This window comes from Pseudorasbora parva, chromosome 16, assembly GCF_024679245.1.
Source record: "Pseudorasbora parva isolate DD20220531a chromosome 16, ASM2467924v1, whole genome shotgun sequence".
Lineage (NCBI taxonomy): Eukaryota > Metazoa > Chordata > Actinopteri > Cypriniformes > Gobionidae > Pseudorasbora > Pseudorasbora parva.
In genome coordinates, this window is record NC_090187.1 from 4,122,370 (window position 1) to 4,144,825 (window position 22,456).

The window sequence follows — 22,456 nt, forward strand, 5'->3', positions numbered from 1 at the left end:
ATAACAATCAACCTTAAAGGGATAGCACTCTTTATGGCCTTATGATGTAAATAGGTGGCAATCCATTCACGCTGGCAAAGTGTGGTATCAAAAATAAGGCCTGGTTAAGTGATTTTCTAAGTTTCTCAAAATCCATCTTTCAGGGTTCACAAATCAAATTGCATCACTACCTTTTTTTCCCTTAACAAACGTTAAGTGTCCTACAAATGTTATCAGTGAAAAAAAGAAATAAATATTACACCTTACTTTGACAAAATAATCATAATTGGATCCTGAAAAAAAAAAAAAAAAAAAAGACAGCCGGTTTTCAAGCTATTGCATTATTTTCTAAAACTTACTTTACATTAAAAAAAAAAAAAAAAAAAAAAAAAAAAAAACAATATATCTATATTGATGTTCACGCATTAAGTCAACACTAAAGAGCCTCATCACCACTGTATATCCTAAATGTTTGTGCCTGACAGATAAGTTGTTGATTGGCGTTACATGTACTATAATCACATGCTTAAAATTGCACTTCTTTATTGAGAAGACACACGGGAAAAAGTATAATGTATCATATATTACTTCTGGCACATAAAAAAATAAATAATAATAATTTTTAAATCCTCCCTCACGACTCCCCCTCCCCCCTATTGAGAGAGTGAGGGGGAGATGTGAAGGGATTTTTCAGCCAGGACTTTTTACTGCGCCGAGTCGAAGTACTCTCAGAAGTGCTATTCTGCCATACAATATAGTTCTCCTTTTCAATCCGCTTAGAAAAGCACCAGGTTTTATTTTATATCATCATACCGGATCATTCAACTATTTGTGTAACTGTATTTAAATAGGGGATACATGGAGGTGTTTGGTTGCTTCTAACTTGATCTCTGTTTGGTACCATAGTGAAAGAACTGGGCTTAGTGGGCTAAGCTAAATGCTATCAGATCGTCACCGAGCGTCAGAGAGATTAAGAGCACGCACTGAGACGAGAGAGGAATGTATCAGCTCGTTTTAGTTAAGGGAATAACAGTTTAATATGTAAAAGCGGTGAAGTATCCCTTTAATACTGAATATGTGTTGCCCATACTAAAGTGTTACCCTAATAATAATAATAATAATAATAATAATAATAATAATAATAATAATTGCTCTATAAAATAGAATTAATATTTGAAAAAAATATAATAATACAGTAGACTACTTAGTTACAATACTAATATTTATGTCTTAAATTCTTCAGCATTCAAACCCTCGAGCGCTTCTCTTTGAATCACTTAGAAAATCAGAATATCCAGTTATTAAATGAAATCACAGACCCATTCATTTTAATTTAACATTAGTTGTAATTCATCATTAGCTTTTCATGAACTCACAAACCCCCTGCAGTTCCCTTACAAACCCCCAGGGGTTTTGGAAGCCGTGTAGTAGGCTTTACTCTGATTGGCTGACTTTACGCAGCATCATGAGGTCTGCCTGGAGAAACTAATACCGTTCGTATACCTACGTGTCCTCCATTTAACATTACCAACCTTACCACACATGGTACAACTCAGATGTAGCCTGCAGGATGAGGACAAAATCTGATGCAATTTGTAAAAAGGAAGAAAAAAAATAATAATAGGGCACTCCTGTCCAGACACTCCATTGACTCAGAACATTTGAAGCTGAATGGTGTAGTTGTACATGAAAGTGAAGAGATTCAGGTTTAAGTGTATTCAAGTCTAACACATTATGGTCAATTTTAAGTCTGAGTGTGTGTGTGTGTGTGTGTGTGTGTGTGTGTGTGTGTGTGTGTGTGTGTGTGTGTGTGTGTGTGTGTGTGTGTGTGTGTGTGTGTGTGTGCGTGTGTGTGTGTGTGTGTGTGTGTGCGTGTGTGTGTGTGTGTGTGTGTGTGCGTGTGTGTGTGTGTGTGTGTGTGTGTGTGTGTGTGTGTGTGTGTGTGTGTGTGTGTGTATGTTGCTGGAGGGAGGAGAGCCCCTCAAGGCACTGCCTGTAGTAACAGACCGTACTGACAGATCCGCCTGAATTCATGCCTCGAATATCAACACACACAAACATGCTATACCTGACCAGACTACATCTGATTGGGATTTTACCCTAAATTAAGCTTTTATAAAGAGGATTAGTGTCACCTCCAACCACCGTGGTACTGTTTTACATTGCCACATCGAACATTAGCATTAATCATTCATAATCAAGAAGTGTTTTTGTTCGATTGTCGTTCTCATACCCAGGTTTGCTTTGGAGGACTTCATCATAGGGCGTTATAAAGCAGAGATGTGCGAGAAAGAGTGGATGAATCCATTGCCTCCACTTCGCTCTCCTCCATACACGGCTGCCTGTGCAGCTGGCAGCTCCGATCGGCGAGAAGAGGACGGGTCTGCTCTGAGGCCGGCTGCCTGAGCATCGAAGCGGAATGCTGCCAGATGCGACCGAAGCGTCGCTGAGCTCCAAGTCGTGCAAATTCCTCCTCCCGAGCGGGTCAACTTAAGCCCCCAGTTGAACCCTCCCTATTCTTCACCCGTTTTTCTACATCCCCCTCTTGACTGACCTACATATGTTTTCCTGCCGCTTGAGGTGGTTTGGAGGAAATAAAACAGGCCGCTGTTTTTGTGTCCGAGTGGACGCACCAGGTGGTGCAGTGCTGCAAATAGATCACCTCCCAGTCCACACTTCCCACTCCCATTAGTGACCACACTGATAGTGATGTTTGGCAAAAAAAAAGGGAATCGGTGATATACAAAAAGATGAACGAGTTCTCGGCGAATCTAGCTGAGGATGACGACTCATCACTGGCACCCAGTTTGCACAAACTAATTAGGTGCTTATATTTACAAAATGAGCCTACAAAAGCAGAAATAAGTCATTTTAAATTAAGATCAATGTTTAATCAAATAAATAAATAAACCACGACACTAAAATGTTTAGTAAAATGAGGAAATATTTAAGAGATTGTTAATTTACATATATTTTGTTCATATGTCACAAGTAATAATATCAAGCTAAGGTTTACTGAGTTTTACATTATTCTTTTGTAGTGTAGTTTTAGGTGAAATGTACTAAAATAAATATCATCACCTGTGTACATTAACTCACTTCTTCTGGATGCTTTTTCCTGATGGTTTATAGAACAATTACTCCAAGTTGCCCTCTGTTGTATTTCAAAGAATAGCACAACGGCGAGCGCGTGAAGTATAAGCGCCTCGTCCGTTTGGGGAGGAGCGCGCGCAGTCAGTGGAGGCTCGCGTTACAGAGCCAGGCAAAAGAATAAACAAGGCTTTAAAGGGTAGAAATTATGCTAGAACTGTGCACTTTCCTATTTGTATACCTTAATGAAGGCTGTGCTATAGTTTATGCTGTATTTAGACTAGGAAACCTCTCGTGTCCGTTTCATCCAATAGTAAATCACTATTTTCCCACCTCTCTGGCATTTCTAACATGGAAAGATGCGTGTGATGATGTATTTAAAGGGGTACTTCAGCGCTGGGAAGATGAATCTGTATTTAAACTGGGTCATCAATGTAGTAGAAATGTGAAACTAATTTTGAATTTGGTGCCTTCTAGACTGAGAAAAGACAGAACATTTATTTTTGTCTCATTGGGATGAAAAACTACAATTCCCAGAATGCTTCACTGCCCTGTGAGGCCATTCCCAAAGCCACCTACTGGATTACTGTGACTGAGTTGGAGAAGACACTACAATTAAAAACTGAACGTGTCTGTTCAATATAATGAGTTAGTCACCGCGCAAGGAACACAGCACTGAGCACTAACTGCAGGAGTCAGATAAATGAGCTGATGAGCGCTGAGGTAATCACGACTACACTCGCGGCATACATTCACAACGTGAGTTCAGTCTGGCATGTTTCAGTTCATGCCTTTGCAAGCTTAACTTTCATAGAAATTAATTTGAGAAGTTAAAAGACTTACATTGCTCACCATAGCTCTGTTTAAATGAGTGCCTGTAGCTGCGAGCTGATCTATGAGTGTGATCTCTCATCCCCCATGTGTGGGTTCAAAACATGTGGAAATGGCTCCCTCTGCTGGCTGTAGTCTTTAGCCTTTGGCCAAACATTCCTCCGATGATGCAAATATCGTCAATTTGCGTCATAGGAGGAAATTTTCCAGAAATAAAATCTCTTGTATATCTCTTGTCTCAGGGTGATATGAGAGGGGGAAGCACAATCATTTGATTATAGGTCATGTGATTCATAAAACAAATATGATCTACATTATGGCTTATTAGCCATTAGCCCAATTAAAATTAATTAGCAATGCGTTGGAATCTAAATCCAGAGGGTCCATCTTCTCCTAGTCAAACTCATTTGTGATGGTGGTCGGGCGCAGCAGACACGGCGGTCGGCATTTGAGGGAAGTCGAGGTGTCGCAGGTTAACAAGTGCACTGAGCGCAACAACAGAAGAGGGGTCAATCAGTTACTGCACAGAATGGACAATATATTAAAATACACATCTCGCAGTAGAAGAGACAGCAAAAAAAGAAATCAGAACAATGGAGCATTCATCTCCTCTCAGTATCCCTATAATGTGACAAGACAAGCGGAAACCTGATGTCTCTCGGCAGCCTGCGATTCCACTGTCTATAAGCTCTGCAAGCGTACCTGAGTAATCTACAGAGGACCTTCACAGCAAACACACACAAACATATAACAGTACAAATAAACCAGCTTACAGCACAGGAAAAGATAGAATGAGAAACGCTGCAGTGTCCAGGCAAGCCTTCAAAGAAGAACAGCTCAGTACATTTACAAGAACGCACTGTACATCTTTGCAGTTGCTGATTTAATAATGGCTTGTTGGAGCAGCAGACGTTGGATTTCGCCAGGGAGAATTTGTATAAATCAATCTGTGGACTCGTGTTTAGCTTTTAACAAGCCATTCATCACATTTTACTGCAGGCAGGACAGAGGTATGACTGATTTGTTTACTAATCCATGGAATTCACAGCATTAAAGACATCCTGCTGGATTCTGGCTATTAATTAGTTCCTCCCCGTGTGTTTAATTTAACATTAATCTAGAAAATGTCATATTTTATAGGTATTAGCATATTTCTTACATACTCACACACAGATGTGTCCGTAGCAGAGAATTTACATGTGGATTCCAACTGTTTTCAAATAAAGGTAATTAGTTACTACAGAGAATGGACTGACCTTACCTCCAACAGGGATGTGCAAAATTACATATTTTCATAATAGTGTAGTCAGTGGGTCATCTGAATGAGTCAGTCTCAACCTTGTATAATTGGCTTTTATGTCCACCACATCGATCCGAAGTGTGTGCTCGCATACGGCAGATCATTGCGTTCATAAACTGCTCGACAGAGCAGAAAAGATAATGTTCTCAAGACTTTTTTGGCTTGAGTCCAATACTCACTGTTAACTATGACTTTTGCCTTAGTTTACTCCTAATTGCTGTGTATTAATAGCTAGGATGGTTAAGTGTATGATTTAGGGATGTAGAATATGGTCATGCAGAATAAGGCATTAATATGTGCTTTATAAACTAATAAACAGCCATTATATCATGGTCTGTTTAAATACTCGATTGTGATTGGCTGGAAGCTGTGCGGTAAAACCGTTTAATGCACAAGTAGTTCCAGTCAGTTTAATTACAGTTCGAAATGAATCCGCCACTTTAAACATTGGTATCCATAGTAACACAGTTATGCTTGCAAACAAAGTAACAGTGGCAGTATCAACCATAGATATGTATACATGTAACATTACATATCTATAATGGTATTAACATTAAGTGACATGACATGTGACACACAGAAGCCAATGGCACATGTCACTATGCGCATAGATGTATACGTATACATATATCTATGACTATGCACGATTGGCACATGTGGTCTTCATTGGCATCTGTCACTGACCTTATCGCGACACACACTGGCACTGACATGACACCTGAATGACACTGAGTTGCGGAACATGTCGTTGTGTGATTTTTACAGTCTATGGTCATGACACCTCTAGTTGACTGACAGATTACTCGAGCACCTATACTGACGTGACACAAAATAAAAATCCTAATTTTGTTTTATTTTAGATGTCAATAAAACACATTAAAGTCAGTAATATTTTTTTTCAAACATGTTATTTGTGTCACGTCTGTATTTGTTTGGCATGTATATATATATATATATACATGTATATATGGCCTTTTTTGTAAGGCAATGACATTAGTAATGTTTTGCAATGTTCTGTCATGTATTTAGCTTATTTCTTGGGCCAGTTTTAGTAAAGTATAACTAAGTTAGCAGCGCACACGTACAGAACATCAAGAAACTGAGAGGGTGGTAAGTGTTCCACAGAAATGAGTATTGATTAAGCAGTACACTGAGATTTAGAGTGGAATGAGCAATACGAGCCATCTTCTTCAATTGTAGATAGGCACACATCAGGGACAGCTGCAGAGTTCAGCATGACTGCCAGTGTGACTCCCATTATACAGTACTGCCAGCAAGAAACTCGTCATCTCTCCACTGAGACAGCTCATTGCAATATTGATAGCTGATGTCAACCATTGTATTTTTGAACGTGCATGTTTGTGACTCCACATGCAATATGTGGAGTTTGAAATACAAGCCATTTGTCTACTAACTAGATTCCCTTTGGAGACAGAAATCTTTGGGGCCGACTGCCAATGCCAACCAGTCAAACCTGGACCACCTGAGTGACAGGCGCTGGTAACTTCGTGACTGACTGTGGATAGATACAGGGATCCAGCAGTTTTTGAGGGCTGTCCTATTGTATTTCTCTTTCTCCTTATATGACACATGTTCCCGTATCAGCAACACCTTTCTTTTAGATGTGTCTTGCGTCTCAGTGGGTTATGGCTGACAGCCTTCTCGGGCCACCCCTCTCTAATGGAGTTCAACTTCATTTGCTTCATGTACTTTTCTATGTGTGAAATATGCGGTGTTGACAGACTGAAGAGAGGCCCTCAGTGCACTTCAACATTGTGTGTTAATCACACTTAAGTATTTGGGAGTTATTCATTGAATACATTCTTCAAATTAGGTCATGTAACATTAACCATTTCATAATGGATCTGATGTGTTAAAGACATGTCACTATGAGCAAAGAACTGTGAATGTAAGCTGTAGTTAAAACATTAATTTTTAACTCTCTCATTCTGTTTCTTGCTTCAGGAGCGAATGCCGTGTTCTTGCAGCAGCCTCAGGACTTGGTAGTAGTGGCCGGTCAGCCTGTGACGCTACCCTGCTCCATCCCTGGCTACCATGGTGTTGTTCTGTGGATCAAAGATGGCCTCGCTTTGGGCGTCGGAAGAGATCTTGCAGGTAATAAATATTTTGGTATTATTTATACAAACTCTGTACCAGGTGAATAACATGTATATAACACGTGAATAACATAATATTCTGGTCAAATGTGGCTGACAATTCTTGAGTTGGAATACACATATTATGAGCTAAAGGCGAAAAAAAAGTTGAGTTCATTAAGCCCTTGTCTAGCAATCCCAATGCTCAAAATAGCAGTTAAACATTTACAATTATCTTTGTTTGTACCTTTTCTAAAAGGAGTGCCTTCCCAAATCTTTCCGTTGTTTTAATAATCCATTAAACATTGCCTATTTTCTCAATGTCTGGCGCTTCCCCTCAGCACAAGTTTGGTATTATTGTAAACCACAGCATTCCAATTTTGTGAATATTCATAGCAAATTATACATGGCATGATTCTAAACCAATGATTATGATCTGACAGATCCGAAGCACGTGCACAAAGACGCCTCTCAGACAGCGCACAATCCTGATATACACAAATTACAGTATTTTTAATATATATATATTATTCTAAGTGATTTGTTCAGAAAACTTTTTTTCTCAAAATTGAGAACCTCAAAAACCCCTTTTCCACCAAGGCAGTGCTGGTGCTAATTCGGAGCCAGAGCCTAGTATCAAATCGGTTCTTTGTCTTTCCACACCCAAAACACCAGCTCCGAACCAGAAAAAGTGCTTCTTAAGGAGCACCAAAACATTGCTGGGCTAGAAATAAGAACCGCTTGCGTCAGTGGCTAGAGGTGGGCTAACCGTGACCGAACATGACCAATAAGATGAACACAAACTTGTGACCGCCATTTTTTAAATAGCAGCTAATCAAGCTAATAGCTGCTCAATTGTAATCTCTGTCTATACAAATCATGGTGAGCTGCACAAATGCTACGGATTCATGTCGTTTTGATGCCGATGTAGGATCATAAAGCCATGAGGCAATGTTGATGGAAGGCTCGTTCGAGATGCACTGGCGCGCGCTGTGCAGACCGATCGCCGTATGACATCAAAGTAACGTTACAGCGAGATGCAAACGACTCCTTATGCTTTTGAATCGCTCACGTGGTATTTTCATATCATACACTGATCTGTCTGCGCAGCACCGATGCATTTCGAACAAACCTGGTGTGTTTGTGTTCCCCGCTGCCTCGCTAGTGTTGCTGAGAAAGATGAGACGTATACAGTGACATAAGATCTGGCTCTAGCCTGTGGAAAGCCAAACTCTCTTCTTAAAGGCTCCTCGGTCGAACCAACTTAGAACTGACACTAGCACTGGCTCTTTCTGGTGGAAAACGGGCAAAAGAGGTAGCTCAGTCACGATTCCATCAAATCCTGCATAATTTTGAATGTTTTTATTGGAGAATGTAAAATTGTGATTATTCATGTTGGAAAATGTGCTCATTGTCTAAATTTGTCAGCACATAAGCTGCAGAGTTATAGTGGATTTCATTTTAAAATGCAAACGATTTACCATAGTGACTGAGTGAGAGGCAAACATGTCCACAGCTCCAGCAAATTTGATTGGATTTTACACTTCAACTAACAGCGGTCTTCATCTGCCTCTCAAACAACTAAATTGGTTTTAAACAAGGCTTTTGATAATTAAAGTTGACTTTGGTACACAAGTTGAAGCTAGAGGGTGTGATTGCTTTTTAAAAACTGTCCAATTGGTGTCAGGCGTAGAAGGACAAGAGCAACTGAAATATAACCTCTTAAGTACTTTTAACTGTTAATAGCTTGTGAAGTGTGCGGCTCTTCCCAACTAGCAAAGTGCTGCTTGTTTGGTTAATTGCTTAAGCTAACAACAATTGGAAACCCATTCCTTCCACCTACAGACTTTCAACCACATCTTATTCATATTCAGGTTGATCCGAAACAGTTGGTCCCCCTTTATGACATTTACATTGGATTTCCTGGATTACAGCGCATGAAATCCCTGTGTGGAAAGAGCAGGTGTAAGTATCGCTTTGAAAAGTGTAGATTAAGGCAGAGAGACTCTAGCTTGATTCCCCAAACTCGATGGGTCGCTTAAAGGGTATTTCGATGTTTTACTCCATTTTTCTATCACAGATGCAGCTCTGCTATGTGTCCTGGGATACTTTCAGTGCAAAGCATGACGTAAATCCCAGCTGGCCTCTTTAAAAACAGTTGCTGGGCTCATCCTTACAATTAAATATGTATTCCGCTGGAGATCACAAGTCTGTTTCCCTCTGACCTTCAGTGGCCGCTGCTCTGTGCCATTTTGCCACTGACAGTGGCCTTTAATTAGACCCCAATAGGCAACCGAGCCCTGATAAATCCATCCCGCTCCCGAGTTTGTCATTATCCGGCTCCTGGGAGCCGGGTCCTGGCAGTGTAAACACTGGGAGAAGAGCTTTAAAAGTGGTCAAAGAGGAAGAGAGGGTGAATTGAAGCCGGGGTGGGGGTTGGGAGGTGAGAAGAGGTTCTGCGCTTGCGGGACTCACGATTATGAGAAGAGAGACAGAGAGCGGCACTTAACGGCACATCAGCTGCAGTTTAACAGTCACGGCCGGGAGCTGAGGGCCGACCCAATCCAATGCGAGCCAGCCCCATCTAGCTCTTTAAGCGGATCAATGGCGGGCCAGCGCTCAGAGGGCCATGAAGAATTTCAATGAAGTCCTGCGCGCTCTCTTTTTTTTATGGCATGTAATTTTTTTTTGAGTTGCCGAGAGCCTGTGCTTTAGACAAAAGAGCACTTTAAAAGCAAGCTTCGGGTACAAGGGCGGAGGTGCATCGCTTTGACATGAATGACACTTTACAGAATAAAACTCTGCACAGCTGCTCCTTTTATCAGTCTTGCCTGCGTCAACAAGTAACGCTGCGTCCAATAAAGAAAATTGACACATCTACGACTATGTACTCCAAGCTAGCAGCTGCACACATAAAAAAAAGAGGAGAGCACAACAGCTCGACGCTACACATTTCAATATCAGCCTACTCAGCTATTCATGGATGGCTTGTCTCATTCAGTGCTGTTTCAGTTTGGGAAGAACATTGATTAAAATGAGAAATCACAAACAATATGTTTAATAAATCAGCAGACAAAAGAGGCTGATTCGTATCGGTCCCCACATTCTTTGTGGAGGTCCTTTTGCTCCTGGTTCTAATTAAAGACATCATTTCGATGCTGCCACAAACACAAAAATAAAAGTCATGAATATGCATTGTGTGCATTGCTGGTGTAAACGTGACTATCCAAACAGAAGCAGACAGGGAGACGGCGCGAGCGTGCCTGGACGTAAAGAGCTGAGCAGAATGCTGATTCTGATTTTGATGCATTGTTTTATTTACACTCCTGGCACATCAGTAATCCAAACAGTAGCTTTCGGATTTGTGCTGCTCACTTCAAAGCCGGCGTTTTGCGGGAGAGCAAAACAAAAGAAAAATCCATATATTAAGCAGCACTCATAGAGCAATGTCAATGTCCTTTTCTGCTTTGATGAACATCAAAACTTCAGTAGCAGAGACTAATCCAGATTGTATGCCATAAGGTTTATTATTAACAACTCTCTTTTAATGTTTTTTTGATTAGTTTTCTTACATGTAATAAAAATAAATTAAATAAATAAATAAGCCTACATACAGTACATCTAAAATGCATGTCAATCAATCAATTAGTCAATCAATTTGATTTATATAGCGCTTTTACAATGACGATTGTTTCAAAGCAGCTTCACAGTGTTAAACAGGACAATAATGCAACAAAATTTGATTTGGCTAGTTTGATTTGGCTAGTTTATAGAATTATATAATTAAATGACCTACTTAATCAATTGAATTTGTATATTTAGTTGAATAACTCAGATCTTAATTTTTGTTTCCCAAACTGAGCAAACCAAGCGAAAGGCGACAGTGGCAAGGAACCAAAACTCCATCAGGGCATGATGGAGAAAAATAAACCTTGGGAGAAACCAGACTCAGTCGGGTGCCAGTTCTCCTCTGGCCTAATATTAAACAGTGTAAAATTATTATTCTTACAACCCTGCAAGTCATAAATCATATAAGATAGGAATATTCAAAATTTTGGGTATCACACAAGAGACGGGTTCTTTTAGGATGGCGCGTCAATTACACAAGAATATGAATACTTGGAAGATCGGCGTTATTGCGCCGGAAACGGGTTTATTGAGGATGACGTGCGGTGAGGAAAATTCAGAGGAGACACCAATTGACACAGACTCAGCAGACACTTCAGGATAAGCTGGTCATGTCCAGACGCAGGTCCACCATCCAATCCGGACGCGGCCTGGATCCCGCTGACTGCAGTAAACCTCGGGACAAACAGAGTATTTCAAAATAAATAAATAAATACAATTTAAATAAAATAAAATAAATAAAATAACAGTGCCCAGTATGTGATTAGAAAACTGGACAGGACAGATGGAAAGGTTTGAAAGCAGCAACTTCACAGTTCACAGAGAGCATTCTCACTGAAACTTAAAAGGCCTAGTCTCATTCAGTTAGTTTACACTTTATTTAAACAGTCCACTTTAAAGAACTACACAATTACGTCCACAAACTATCATTTCTTTGCAACTATATGTCAACAGTATTAGTAGACTGTCAGGTGAGGGTTTGGGTTTGTAGAATAAGTGGACGTCTACTTGCAAAGTTACTTGTAGTCAGTAAATTGTCTGGTGGGGAGCATCAAAATAAAGTGTTAGCAGATATTAAGTCTACTAATACTCTAATGAATACACTAGATGATATGCAGAATATCTAAATAAAATGTTTCCTTACTTTTTTTGTTTTGTTTTGTTTTTTGTTTTTCTTAATCTACAGTATAAAAACTCAAGTACCAACCCTGCGTTCAACAAAATATATCCAACATGTTGTTACTATTTTGGTGCCCAGAATGAAACCGAATGGAAGAAAATAACAGTCATGTATGTAATTAACACATTCTCTCTCAATCATTTGCTCTGTTTGAGCTGACAGGCAGATACACTCACTTGTTCCCTCGAACCATTAATCACTGTGTCACGTCTCCATTCACGGCCCTTTCCCCCTTCCATCGATCCGACATAAAGACTAATTCTTTCCTGTCCTGATGGATTCATTAACTCTAATGGGGCTATTTTATATTGTTTGCTTTGGTTGACGTGTGTTGTCTTAGGGATTCATTGAGATCGATGACAGGATTATTTCATTCTTCTCTCTGACATCCTCAGCTGTGCATGTCTTGGGTGAACCTTGCATGATTTATATAATGATATATTAATCTAAGAGGTGTCCAGATGAGAGATGTAATGCGTGTCATACCAAACATGCTGATAGAATGCACAAATTTGCAACTGCATTTGAAGGGTCCAAACTCAGATAATGATACAGGTGTGGGATGTAATCTCTAGATCACAGTTAATCACTGTTTGTTATTTGACTGGCGTCAGCTTGCACAAAGACTAGGATTGCATCTTCATTTTATTACACGATCACTGTGGGAAGTAAATCCCCGCTGATTGCAAACTTCAAAGCCTAGGGTTTGTCTGTGTGCACTTTTAAGTGCCCCACTCAGCAAACAAACAAATAAATACATGCATTGCACATTGTATTATAATATTACTAATGTAAAATAAGACAGACAGACATGCATTCTCCTGAGCCTGCCTGGGTCAAAACAGTGCTTTGGGGTGGAGTTCATTTGCAAATTACTGTGAATTCATAGTGCTTGATAAATCAGCAATGTCTTCAGAAGCCAGTGTATATATTCTGCATCCATCTGAGAAATAAGTCCTCAAGATTTGCAGCTCGGCATTAAGTGGCAATAGACGCCGCCTGCAACAAACCCATCAATCTCTCATCAGGAATAAACACAGTATCGAACCAAGTCAATGGCCATTAAAATGGCTCGGTCTGCTTCCCCTGCTTTGACTGGCGGCCACCATAAACAGTACTTGATTTGGCTATGTTCGCATTACAGCCCTTAAATTGTAACCTGACAGTTGCCAAGGTTAATTGCATTGCCTAGAGGTTGACTTAATGGAGTTTTCAGGTAGGTTTCATTCGAGTATCAACTTTTTTTGACAACAGTAACAGAGTACAATTAACATAAATAGGATGACTATTATTTTGTATTTTAAATGAAGATGAGAAATGTTCATATTAAACTCTGATTGGCATCACAGTGTGATCTTCTGAAACTCTCAAGTAGACATACAGCAAGCAGATCACTTTTGAGATCACTTTTATGAAAAGCAGGATATTTAAATTTCCCATTTAATCTCTGTGACATCAGAGATATTAAAGAAATAATTTGTGATTTTTATATCCAGTTTGTTTACCCTCAAGCTGCACAGAGTGAAAAAGCAAACACAAGTCTTGCAATCTCAAACAGAAAACCAATTAGGTACAATATAGGTAAATTACTTGCCACATATATAACGCGGCGTCAACATAAGCTGTTCCTTTTACATAACTGCTTTTCCTCTTGCTATTGAAAAGGAACCATATTTTTGGAAAGACCTTCAAAACAACTTTCCAAAGTAGTCCAGCAACTGGTGTGGGCACAGTCTGCTTTCGATGGCTTATTAAATGTTTGTTTTTTGGGTTATCCTGCCCATTTTCTGTCTCCCACTCACTTAGAGAAATTAAAAGCTGTATGTGGGCAGATAAAACACATTGCACCATAATCGTCTGCTGCTCTCTCCTCAATAGGGGAAATGAGAGACACTTCATGGTCTATTAAAAGTGAATGGGATCCAATGAGGCAACAGGCAATAATTGGCATTTTCTGGCACAGTGATTTCAACAGGCAGGCTCAAGGACTTAAAAGCCATTAGTCCAGTCCAGTCTATTTTTCACTCCTTTCTACAGCAATATGTTAAAGCACATCCCTCTTTCAAGCCTCATTGCTGTTGATTACAGTGATGGCTGCAGTAATAGCCCCACGGTAGAGTTTAGGAATAGGTTGGACTTCGTTTCACACAGCACTCGAAAAGATATAGGCGATATCGGGATGCTCTTTCAAATTGACAATGGGTGATCCATCTCTAAACAAGTGGAGTCAGTTATATAAACCCAATCAACCACAAAAGCACATGCTGCTTTCAGTTTGAAACACATATATGCTTTCCGGAGCCAACAACACTCTAAATAGAAAGCGGACTTACTCGCATTGAGTGCCCCGAGAGCATGAGGGTGCATGACGATTATGTCACAGAGAATTCTCTGGAGCGAACATGAATCATATCGATGGATGCTGTAAAAATCAATATTCTGCCACAGGTCATTCACTGGCAAAGATTCAAATGGCTGCTCTGTGAAGACTCGAAGCAGGAACTGGAAGCGAGTTCACTTCTGAAGGTGTAAATTTAGCCACATAAAAAGCAATATTGAATTAAATGGAGGGAAAAATGCACAGCACTCCGTTCTGTAGAGAAATACGCTGAGATCAGCTTCTGATGCTATTAAATCCGGATCACCCATCAGCCATCAATTACCGTCTTGACTTGAAAAGAGAGACTGCACTAACAGCGATGACGGCGCTTTTTAGGGGTCTCGCTGGAAATTGCAGATCTCTCATAATTAGAAGTATTTTGCCTCCCGAGAGACATTAAAGACATTCATACGGAGAGGCTGTGAAATGTACCGTAAAGTATGGCACAATCAAACGTCTCCTCCCAAATTTACATTTCCTATAGTGACAAACCAAGCTTATGCATTCGCTCCTTATGCAAATTCCCAGGAAATAGTCTGCTGATGCGTTTTAAAGGCCCTCGGATCTGCTTGCTGTTGTAAAACAGTCAGTTTTGCCTGAAATACATCCCGCTGAGTGTATTATTAAACCGCAAATCATCGTTCCTCTGCGTCAGTAGAACACATCTCAATCTTCTCGGCTCTGTGTGCTGCTTACTAAGTACTACACCTACAGCAGCACGCCTGAGAACCGGCTGAACATATTATAGCAAAACCAGCAGATTGCCTCACCTCAATCAACAATCTTCTAACCTCAATCATTGGCACGGCTCATGTCGACCGGCACAAAGTCTCACTCCAACCAGCACAAAAATCCCACCCCAACCTTCAGAAAGTCTCACCCTACTGGCAGAAAGTCTCACCCCTACCATTAGAAAGACTTACACGTCTGCTCATCTTCTGTTTATTTTAGAAAGGTCATAGATGTGTTCTTCCAGAGACTCTTGTCTCACATTGGGTGTTTTTATAGTCCTGGGGGACATAAGTCATCAATCTTTTCACTTTGCAGAACTAGGGGTTGGAAGCGCTCGGTTTCGACTTGAAAATACTAAAAGAATTTACTATTTTCATTGTTTTCCACACATCCATGAAAACAGATGAAATCTCCTGTATTTCAGAGACAAATAATATAAAATAAATTAAACTGATGTTCTTTGAAAATCACAGTGGTTGCTAACAAACAGGCACTGTTGCATCAGCCGCTAACACTAGCTCCCTGTGGCATTCGAGGATTACCACACTGCCATGAAGTGACAAAAAAAAAAAAAAAATTACTCTGATACTAACAAGCTACAATTTCCCTGCATTGTATCTAGCTAAAAACACACAAAAGGCATAGTCATGGCATTAACCAGTCAACTTCCCTGTTTTCCAGGTTATCCCAGGTACGCTGTGGTTGGGGATCATGGATCTGGTGAGCACCACCTGCGAATCCAGAGGGTGGAGCTGATGGATGATGCTGTGTTCGAGTGCCAGGCCATCCAGGCCGCCATGAGGTCCCGTCCTGCTCGACTTACTGTCCTAGGTTAGTCACAACTAACAAGAGCTTATTCTTATTCTCTAATGTCCCTTTCTTAGCATCATTATTATTTATTGTATCTCAATTATAATTAGCTTTAGAATAGCATCCACAAATTAAATCAAAATATGCACACAGACTGATTACATAGATCTCTATCCTTGAGTATGAGATCACCGAAGAATAATGTACAGTATTAAAAATAGATTTTTCACTGACCAAACTCCCCTGCAGTATCATAAGTTCTCAGTTTTAATTTCCTGCTGCAAATCCCACCGTCTTCATTATTAAACCAGAGAGGTCATTGAATCTTAATTACGTTTTATTGGGTTATTATTCAGCGTTGCCTTTTCTGCGATATTGGGCAGCAACAGTGTTATCTTGAGCTGAGGTTGTAATCAACCACCTGGTAGGTTTATCTGCTCTAAAAAAAGACCACCCACGCCCACCGAGTTATAGCTCTCACCCGCACCAGTGGGCAAAACTGTGGGTTACTGGGAAAGCACTGAGTGGGGTCAGAATTGGAGTGGTGTTATGGACTAGGTGGGGTAAGCCACGGAGCACATGTGCTCGCCAGCCGGAATGTGATTTGCTTTATTGATCTCCACTAATGAAAAGTTAAAATAATGACCTGCATGGGAGGATGTAGTGAGGGAAATTAGAGGAAGAAAGAAGACAAATTACGTGGTCTGCGGTTTCTCTCTGCTGCTCTCCTCTACAAAAGACTTATTTGCTTATTACAAGCACTTAGCATTGACAAAATAGTCACCTAAATCCCACTACTACAAGGATCAGAACCACCTTATGACCAGAACACCATTCGCTAATGTCAACTTGCAAATATGTTTGATTGGTGAATTGACTGGAGGCAAAATAATTGAAAGCGGTGATGCACAGACTGTTTTGTTTATCATGATTCTCTCCTGCTGTGGTCATTATTAATTGGGCCTTAATTAGTACTGCTTTGGAACTGCCTCAATGGGCACTGATAACGCTAATTATCCGCCACAAACTTAAAACCAAGAACCTCAAGTTCATCCCAGTGTTCATCCCAGTCTAGTTTAATTTCCTGTCAAGTTGGTCATCAGAGGGCTAATGGCTTTCTGATAATTGTGGCTATTCAATGGTTAATTTCATGGGGCTAGACAAGGATCACATCATGCTCTATCATAATTTCCTTGATCTTTTGAAAGCCAGTTCGTTGTTTTATGAAAACATACTGTAAGCTTCGGAACTCAAAATATACCCTGCTGAAAAATCCAGAATAAACCAGCATGGATTACATGCTGGTACAGGCTGGTTTATGCATGTATAGTGCTGGTGGGCCAACGTATGCTTTTCTTTATAAATAATGCATTGAAATTAATTTGGAATATTGTCTTGATCTTTATTTAGCTCCAAACACACACACAGAATCATGGGACAAGCTAGCTTGGCTGTGGTCTTGCTGGGATATTACCATACATTATATGCTGGTCTACCAGCATCCCAAGCTGGTCCCAGCATGCAAAACATACCTTAGGCTGGTGAACAGCAATGCTGACATTTTCAACAGTGTATCCTCCCCAATAAAGAAGACTAGGCTGAAATAAAAATCATTCTGAAACTTCAAGACTTGTATATGTCATTCAAATAAACTTATTTGAACACATGACCACCATCATTTAGTCATCAGTAATGTCTGGCTTAGTCACACTGGTAATAAAGATGATGCAGAACTGATACTATTATGCTTAACAAGAAATAAGAAAAAGAATGATATAATAAAAATAAAAATAAATTAGTTCAAATCATGTTCTGTTCCTGTGTAGCACCTGTAAATCGGCAGAACCTCCCGATGGACCCAACTGTTAATAATGTAAATTGTTATAAATAATATGAAAATTAAATGTCCCTTTATTTTGATTGTCCCTTTAATGGTGACTATAACTAATGTTGTGGTAGGGTTAATGTTAGAATGATTTGACATGACATGTAGTTGCAAAAATACTTGCCATCACACTAAAGAGTTATATATACAGACTCTAAGGATTTTGTAGTTGCAAAGTTTCTTATAGTCAACAGAATGTTTAAAAGGGACCATCAAAATAAAGTGGTTCTGAAAATGCTTCCAGTCTTGACTAACTAGCAGTAATTATCGACTTAAGCCTCAAGGTTTTGGAAAAAGTGGGTGACCAGATCTTCTAACCTGCGCTTGTAATATATGCAAGCTCTGTAGCAGAGTGATCTCTGGGCTGTCTTTTACAATGTCAAGAAGACTGGTCTGAGCAGTAGTGATGGCAGGAATGGGAGTGTGACTACCGCTCTTCTCAGTATTTCTTACCTGACAGCTGAAGTGGTCCCTCAGCTCCTCGCTTCATGACTCAGTCTTCCCTCACATACCGACTGAAGGCTGAGGTTAGGGCAGGTGTACTCTCTACAGACTTCCGCATATAGCCTGGATCAGCCAATCCCGCTAGAGGCTTTGATATCTGATCAAGCATTTGAAAGTGGAGAAAACTGAATCCCAACTGTGATTATCCTGAATACAAAATTTCTGAACCACTTATGGTTGCTTGTTTGAAAAACTTGGGAAAAGCTAAGAAGGGGAAAAATCCTTTCCTTCATCAAAGAGAAACCTGTATCATCATGTCTCCCTTGACACGGGATGGCAAAATCTGCTCACTATAGTCAGACCCCTGAATTTTGAACTCTACCTTTGCAGAACTCTGGGATTTTGTGGTTTGACCTCAAGAGGTCACTTTTTCAGAATTATTTATGAAGAAAAAGGGATTCTTTTAGCAGTTTCTACCTTGCCCTGTGGGCTAATTATATACTCTCGAAAAGACCACCATCCTTGTCTTCTCGCGTATCCCCTCAACATTAATCTCAGCCCAGGTGAAAATGGACAGCAGAGTAATGGAGGGACAGAGCTCGTCCCTGGCCTTATGAAACAATCAAAAGGTTACTCACCGCCACCAAACTCCTGAAGATTTTCTGCAATTCTGCTCTTTCTAATGGTCTTGTTAATGTTTCTCATTGCTCTTTGCTACAAGGACAAGTAAGTATGCAAAGTAATAGCATAAACAGTGAGATGATCTTACGTTCTGTTATCTTATAAGTTCTGAAATTGCCCATTAGAAAATATTTGCTTTTCAAGGGATTAAATCCTAGAAAGATGCAAGGGCTAAATCTACCACACTCATTTCTCCTTCCCTTTTGCACAAATGAATCATTATGATTTCATAACTAATGGAAGATCAAGTGTCCTTGCGGGAAAAATAAATAGGTGAAGGCACTTGTAATTTGTATTAATTCGTATTTGGAAGTCTCAAAGTCTTAGCCTATGATTTGATAAACAGCTTCAAGGCATGGAGATTGTTAACTTTTAATTGCAAATCAACAAGATGCAACCGCTCAACATCAAAACGTCCTGCTTATAGTCTTATGAAGATAAACAGAGGTCATCAGTTTGAAATCCAGATCCGCACGAGTGCAATGCCCTGAACAATGCTGAACTTCAGTTAATAACATGTCAAAAAATGTAAATGTAACATGTCAAACCTAGAAGTAAATTGTGTCACCCTTTAGGAGGACAACAAACCCATTCTTATAACCTCTGAGTTGGAAACATTGCAAGTAAAATAACTAAAACAAATTAAAGCCCCGTTATTCTAAACCAATGTGACTTTTCCTATTTTGGACAGTTAACAGTTGCTGGCAAACATTCAGAGCTTTCCAAATCCCATAAATCAAGTCTTGTTTGTTGTAAGATGATTCTTACTAAATCAAATATTATAGACAAAATTGTTTAAATGGCTGGTTTATGTACCATTGGGTTTGAACTATTGCACATGTAACGGCGCACAACACCAAGCAGATGTTATTTAAACGGACAATTAGATTTGCCGGGAGTTCCACAGTTGCCTGTGACCTCAGACACATCTGCAAACACACTCCTGTGACCTGAATGACATTAAATCTCTGTAAAGATGTTCTGTTCCTTACAAACATCAAGCTGTCTGTGTTTATGTGGTGTAAAACACATTGACATATTGAGTTGTTGTTTTTTTTGGTTCTATTGATCTATTGTTACATTTAATTTGCAATTTACACATAACTCTGTGATGGAAATGTTTTAAATATTTGTATATTTTTGTGAGATAAGCCAATAAGTCATTTCACAACTGTCCTGATAACACAATGAACACACACAAAAAATCAGTGCTTGAGCAGAAACTACTTTACTGTTGATTAGTATTTAATAAAGGAAAGGAGTCCATTCAACATACAGAAACATGTAAGGGGAAATCAAACAGGATTAACATCATCACCAATGCATAGCATTATTACTGTATGTAACCAATAACAAATCTCAAATATAAGATAAGTTAACCATTTTATGACATGATAAGACAAGATCAAATGCATATAAATTAATAATGCATGACCATCACTGACTGTGGGTACTTGACACTGGACTTCAGGCATTTTGGCATTTCCTTCTCCCCAGTCTTCCTCCAGACTCTGGCACCTTGATTTCCGAATGACATGCAAAATTTGCTTTCATCAAAAAAAAAGTACTTTGGACCACTGAGCAACAGTCCAGTGCTGTTTCTCTGTAGCCCAAAGTGTCTTGACCTGGGGAATGCGGGACCTGTAGCCCATTTCCTGCCCACACCTGTGCACGGCGGCTCTGGATGTTTCTACTCCAGACTCAGTCCACTGCTTCCGCAGGTCCCCCAAGGTCTGGAATCGGTCCTTCTCCACAATCTTCCTCAGGGTCCGCTCACCTCTTCTCGTTGTGCAGCGTTTTTTGCCAAACTTTTTCCTTCCCACAGACTTCCCACTGAGGTGCCTTGATACAGCACTCTGGGAACAGCCTATTCGTTCAGAAATTTCTTTCTGTGTCTTATCCTCTCGCTTGAGGGTGTCAATGATGGCATTCTGGACAGCAGTCAGGTCGGCAGTCTTACCCATGATTGCGGTTTTGAGTAATGAACCAGGCTGGGAGTTTTTAAAAGCCTCAGGAATCTTTTGCAGGTGTTTAGAGTTAATTAGTTGATTCAGATGATTAGGGTAATAGCTCGTTTAGAGAACCTTTTCATGATATGCTAATTTTTTGAGACAGGAATTTTGGTATATATATATATATTAGGGGTGTAACGATACGCGTATTCGTATTGAACCGTTCGGTACGAGGCTTTCGGTTCGGTACGCGGTACGCATTATGAACCGAACGGTTCTTGGACAAATTTTTGGAAAATAAAAAAAGTCTGTGAAATATAATAATATGCGTTCAACAAGGTAGCCCAATAGCCAAAACGACATAAAAGGCAATGCCCCTGACACCGCCGAAGTGAAAAAAAAAAAAAACACCAAATGTGTTTTAGGCTGCTCAGTCAGGTGCTCGCTTACTCAGGCTACGCGCTGAATGCTCGTCGCAAAATGGCTATTGCGTTTAACAAAGCAGAAATAGAAGATCCTCCAATAACCAACAGGTCTGGTGTTTGGGTGAACTTTGGATTCTTTGTAGGCTATGATGGTGTTGGCAAGAGTGATGGATAAAAAACAACGGTATGTTGCTTTTGCTACATGAAGGTACAGCAGCGGGAATAATTAATGTCATGTCAATCAACTCATTTATGCCGACAACAAGACGATAAAAAGGAGAAACAGCCACAAACTATCCCCGCAGCATTTAGACAGACATTTCCAACTTATTCAAATGGCAAAAGACATCACCGCGGCGAGTGGTCTATTTATAGCCGCGGATATGAGACCTTACATGTAAGCACATGCAACAGGGTGTGCGGCTCCTGCACCGCATACGCAGCGCAAAACGCACCGCAGACGGAGTTTTAAGAACATGCTTAAAGTAATGTAATTGAGCCTCGTTACAATGTTCCTTCACGAGCCCATTTCAGCCAGTAATTCCTGCTATGTCCCAAAAAACAAAAGCACAAACAGAGAACCAATTGGCCAAAGCAACAGCGGTTGCTCTGACAACAGACGGCTGGATGTCAACGCTACCTGACTGTAACGGCACATTACATTATGAATGGGAGCTGAACAGCCACGTTCTTCAGACACGCCCCCTTGAGATTCAAACAAGTGAGGATTTGGCCATAGGGATGACAGAAGCAGAAGTGTGTGAAAAAAAGTGTGCAGAAAGCTAATGTAAAGAGCTAAGTCTTATTCCTGTAACTACATAGAAGATGGGTAAAGTATAGCTCCATCATTGTTCAATGTAAAAAATAAAAAAAATCATACTTTGTTAGTTTTATTAAAAAAAAATTTTAAAAAAGTTTTTTTCTTTTTGCTGTATCTAAAACATACCGAACCGTACCGAACCGAACCGTGACACCAGTGTATCGTATCGAACCGAACCGTGAATTTTGTGAACCGTTACACCCCTAATATATATATATATATAT

At 40.0% G+C, this 22,456-nt stretch overlaps 1 protein-coding gene across 6 annotated transcripts in view; it reads left to right on the plus strand.

Moving 5' to 3' along the window:
* The window catches only part of kirrel3b (kirre like nephrin family adhesion molecule 3b), a 262,665-nt gene that overhangs the window by 166,850 nt on the left and 73,359 nt on the right, over positions 1-22,456 (plus strand). For all 6 annotated transcript variants that reach the window (XM_067419247.1, XM_067419249.1, XM_067419250.1 and 3 more), the window contains exons 2-3: positions 7,166-7,315; positions 15,897-16,046. In XM_067419247.1, coding sequence (XP_067275348.1) covers positions 7,166-7,315; positions 15,897-16,046 — 300 coding nt within the window. The remainder of the gene's footprint in view (positions 1-7,165; positions 7,316-15,896; positions 16,047-22,456) is intronic.